General features: G+C 54.6%; 2 protein-coding genes across 3 annotated transcripts; one reads left to right on the top strand and one right to left on the bottom strand.

The window, feature by feature from the left end:
- Nucleotides 1-256: 256 nt before the first annotated feature.
- Nucleotides 257-1,051, bottom strand: LOC141022541 (uncharacterized). Its single transcript, XM_073498798.1, has one exon. It carries the CDS (start codon nucleotides 1,049-1,051, stop codon nucleotides 257-259), a length of 795 nt encoding a protein of 264 aa, XP_073354899.1.
- A 230-nt stretch (nucleotides 1,052-1,281) lies between these two features.
- On the top strand, nucleotides 1,282-4,016 carry LOC109753820 (protein WHAT'S THIS FACTOR 1, chloroplastic). 2 transcript variants are annotated; one of them, XM_073499765.1, is made up of 2 exons: nucleotides 1,282-2,987; nucleotides 3,571-4,016. In XM_073499765.1, the coding sequence occupies exon 1, from the start codon at nucleotides 1,367-1,369 to the stop codon at nucleotides 2,855-2,857; it is 1,491 nt and encodes a 496-aa protein (XP_073355866.1). In that variant the 5' UTR covers nucleotides 1,282-1,366; the 3' UTR covers nucleotides 2,858-2,987; nucleotides 3,571-4,016. The 2 variants fall into 2 exon arrangements, with proteins under 2 accessions (XP_073355866.1, XP_020168335.1); XM_020312746.4 differs by having other exon boundaries at nucleotides 1,305-3,000.
- Nucleotides 4,017-4,290: the final 274 nt, after the last annotated feature.

Below are 4,290 nucleotides of genomic sequence, written 5' to 3' on the forward strand. Positions count from 1 at the left end.
AGAGGTGTCTGAAGGATCTCCCCCTATACTCTTTGCGACTTGTTCTGTAGGTGCAGTTTCAAAAGCCTCATTGGTCAGCAAGGGCACTTCAACCCTTCTGTAGACCTGTTTATTGATCGGTGGTCCTCCCTTCCGTTTGTTCTGGTTTCTATGCTTTATGGGGGAGTTTACCTCAGCTCCTTTTTCAGCAGCAGTGGTTGAACCTCTAGTCTCAGCTTTGTTATTCTGATTAGCAGCGTGCTCTCTGGACGTGTTCTCACTGGAGCTTCCTTTTTTTGCGCTCATCTGAAGCCCGCAACCCCTTCCCAAAAGGTAGGTCACCATTTGCATCTCTGGTTCCCGGGGTCGGGCAATACAGGTCAGAATGGCCTAGACGGCCACATGAGAAGCAGAAGTGCGGGATGTTCTCGTACTGAATATCGTAAGGATCCACACTCTTCCTCCGGGCCGATTCAATCACAATCCAGTGCCTCAATGGCTTGCTCACTTCCACTGTGACCCTGGCCCTCAAGTAGCCATTAACATGATCGAAGTTCACATCAGTAGCGTGCTCATCGATCTGCTTGGCTATTGCAGCACACCACTTTTCATTACGTAGGTTGAAGGGTAGATTGACAACCCGAGCCCACATCTGAAGTCTGTCAAAACGCAGTTCGGAGGGGCGCATGCACTCGTCAAATTCTGAGAGGATGACTGCGTGTTTGCTCACATGCCACGGCGCCCCTTGCCAAACGCGATCGCGATCTCTCTTGTTCGCAAATTCAGCCACGAACGTATTCTCCCCCACAGATTTGAAATCCAAACCTCTAGGGTTTCCCCAAGCCGGACGGAGCGCATTGGTTATGGTCTGGATGTGTAGGAGATTCCTATGCAGCACTTTCCCCGCCAGCAACCACTTCTCCGGCATACCCTCGTCCGCATCATCCAGCACAAGCGGTGTGGCCTCCTCGTCGGTGATGTCTAGTTTCCCCAAGGCCTCCGCTAGCTTTGCCCTCGCCGCCCTTGGCGACAGGGGGTCCTTCCCTCTGCCCTGTCCTGACGGAGACGCCATCAGCGGGATCCAAGCCTGTCGCCTCGCTGAGTTTCAGCGCGCGCCGCCGTGTTCCACCCCCAAAACCCTAGATCGCCCTTGGTAGGCGCTTCGGGAGTTGCGGAGGAAAAAAATACCTGTTGAGTTGGACGAATAAAAAAAACTTGCCCCACCGGCGCCTATCGTTGCCCAAACAATATTGTGAAAATTTACAGTATATGTACTCTCGAGAAAAAGAATTACAGTATAGTTAGAATAAGTAGACATATCTTTTTATCTCGCATCCCATCGCGTCATCCTCGGCGGCAAAAAATTCTACCACTCATCCACTCCGCCATGGCGCCTTCCACCCTCTCCTTCCTCCCCGCGCACGCGCAGCCCCTCTTCCCCCTTCACCCCCGCCGTCTCCGCCATCTAGGCGCCGCGCCGACCACTCCCAAACCCCTCACACTCGCCGTCCGGTGCGCCGCGAAGGCGGCGGCGTCGCCGGCGCCGGCGAGGCCCATCCCGCCGCCGAAGCTGGTCCGCTGCCCGGCGCTGGACCGGCAGGCGGCGCGCGCGAGCCGGCTCCGCTTCGCCCGCAAGCTCCTCACCCTGCTCCTCTCCAAGCCGCGCGGCTTCCTCCCGCTCCGCGTCCTCCTCCGCTGCCGCCGCTTCCTCGGCCTCCCGCGCCGCCGCCCGCTCGTCCCCTTCGTGCTCCGCTACCCGACCCTCTTCCGCCTCTTCCAGGCGCCCATCTCCCGCCCGCTCTCGCCCTCCCTCTCCACCCTCGCCGTCGCGCTCACCCCCGCCGCCCATGCGCTCGCCGCCGACCTCGCCGCCCTGCGCGGGGCCGAGCTCGCGCCGGGCCTCGCGGACAAGGTGCACCGCCTCCTCCTCATGACCCCCCGGCGCAGCCTCCTGGTGTCGAAGCTCGCGCACATCGCGCCCGACCTCGGCCTCGCCATGGACTTCCGCGCCACGCTCTGCCCCCGCCACCCGGACGTCTTCACCTTCGCGAACACCTCCCACGGCCACGCGCTCCAGCTGGTCGACCCGCCGCCGCCGCCCCCTTCACCCCTCCCCCCGCCGCTCCGCCCCGCCGTGCGGCCCGACCGCCTCATCGACCGGCCGCGGAGGTTCCCGCACCTCCCGCTCCGCCGTGGGCTCAACCTCCGCCGCGCGCACCGGGACTACCTCCTGCGATTCCACAGCCTGCCCGAGGCCTCCCCGTTCGAGCCGCTGGAGGAGGGCGCGAGCGCGGAGATGGCGGAGCGGCGGGCGTGCGCGGTGGTGCGGGAGGTGCTGGCGATGACGGTGGAGAAGCGGACGCTGGTGGACCATCTCACGCACTTCCGCAGGGACTTCGGGCTGCCCAACCGGCTGCGCGCGCTGCTGGTGCGCCACCCGGAGCTGTTCTACGTGAGCATCAAGGGCGTCCGGCATTCGGCGTTCCTGGTGGAGGCGTTCGACGACGATGGAAGGCTTCTAGTGGAGGATGGCATGCTGGTTGGGAGGGACCGGTTGGAGGAGCTTGTCCGTGAGGGCAAGAAGATCAGAAGGGCTCAAAAGAAGGGTGTTTTTCCGGTTGATGGCGATAGTGATGAGGAGGATGAGGAAGATGATAATGTTGCAGAGGGTTCGTCGGAGGTGGATGGTGAATTTGGTGACCTGTTTGAAGAGGAAAGTGTCACCGGGGAAGACTGGAATGAGGTGGGTGATGGAGGCGGGATCGAGGGGGACGACGACGAAGATGATCCTGAATCGGATGCCATGGAGGAGTTTTGGGTGAAGAAGGCTGCGGAGGAAGGGCTGGTTGACAGTGGCACCGAGCATGATGTTTGGTGAGGAGTGTCGAGATGCTAGGATTATTGCCCACGCTGTTAACGAGGACCACAAATTGCTCAAATGCATTCCTCTCAGCCATCTTCAGTAGCCCGAAGCTGTAGTACATAACTTGGAAGCTTCGATATTGAAGGTGAGGGTGAAGGGTATGTTCTTGTTACTTGTGTCGCTCACCCATCGAACTGTACTTCGAAGAACAACTTTTACCTTTCGATGTATTAACCTTCTAGCATAACTTGTACTGACCTGTTTAAGAAAAATAAATATGAAGCCTGTACATTGGACTGGTATCAATACAAGCATACCAGTTTCTTGTTAAATTTAGTTCCCAAAATAAGATCCTTGCATGTTGTCCTCTGGTAATTCTTGCATTTTCCTTGTCCTTACAAGCCATGTTTTCGTTTCCTCATTATGAGTTTTCCTGCACCTAAACAATGAGTTCTCAAAAGCGAAGTTCATAGTATTCGCACAGGAATGGAACATGCCTTGTAACACGTGCAACAAAAAAAAAAGTATGGGCTTTGTTGGCAGGATGCGAACTTGTCGCTTAAATGTAAAACTAGAACCAGTTCTCTCAAGAACTAGTCTATTAATTGTGTCCTCCAATTGTTTAGGTCTTTTTGATATTGGTGGGTACATACATTTTTGTTACTTGCAATCTTCACCAATCAGATTGTGTGCTGTGCTACATTGATAATAATGTTGCATATTTTCAGGTGGTTCAAATACTATGGCCTGTCTGAGGCATAAGTTTTCACTTTCCTCTGTTCATGGAGGCATCCCCCTCTAGGACAACAATGTCCTCGCTTCTGTTGACGCTGTCAGCACCATCAACAAGGACGCTGTAGAGTCTGTGATGACCACTCCCAAGCTACGACATACAGAATATGGTCGTCAATATTGCATCCGTGCCACCTCTGGAGTACCAATATGAAGACCTCAATTGGAAACTAAACCAGCACTCGAGGACCGCAGGATCACCGCTCGTGAAAGCCTGTAATTCAAGTGTTCCTTATACTACAATGTATGTATACATTTATTTCTTTTCTACAGTTAATTGATGGTCATATTTTTGCATGTACTTCTGGAAGTGTATATTTCATGGCACGATGCGCACCTATGATTTTGTTTTGCTATTATATAAGTTTGTGGACATCTGAAACCACAGAAGTCTTGTATGCGCTCATTTTTAGGGAGGTTTAGAGGTTCCACTACTGGAAACAAGCACTATTTGAGCTAAGATGAACATGCTACGGTTCACCACTGGAAGTCTGGAACTACTTTATGCAGAATGAATTTGAATCATGTCGGTAGTGAATCCTGATCAAGTTCCCTAGGCACTTCTTGTAGGAGAAATCTGTGAAGGCCGTCATAAAGCACGGCGCACAAGCACCCACTGCTATGGAAATGCTGATGCTTGTCAACCTGCAAACAGG

This window comes from Aegilops tauschii, chromosome 5, assembly GCF_002575655.3.
Source record: "Aegilops tauschii subsp. strangulata cultivar AL8/78 chromosome 5, Aet v6.0, whole genome shotgun sequence".
In the NCBI taxonomy this organism is placed as follows: domain Eukaryota; kingdom Viridiplantae; phylum Streptophyta; class Magnoliopsida; order Poales; family Poaceae; genus Aegilops; species Aegilops tauschii.

Excerpts from the sequence above, each read along its gene's own strand:
- LOC141022541 (XM_073498798.1), bottom strand. The coding sequence starts at position 1,051 with ATGGCGTCTCCGTCAGGACAGGGCAGAGGGAAGGACCCCCTGTCGCCA.
- LOC109753820 (XM_073499765.1), top strand. The coding sequence starts at position 1,367 with ATGGCGCCTTCCACCCTCTCCTTCCTCCCCGCGCACGCGCAGCCCCTC.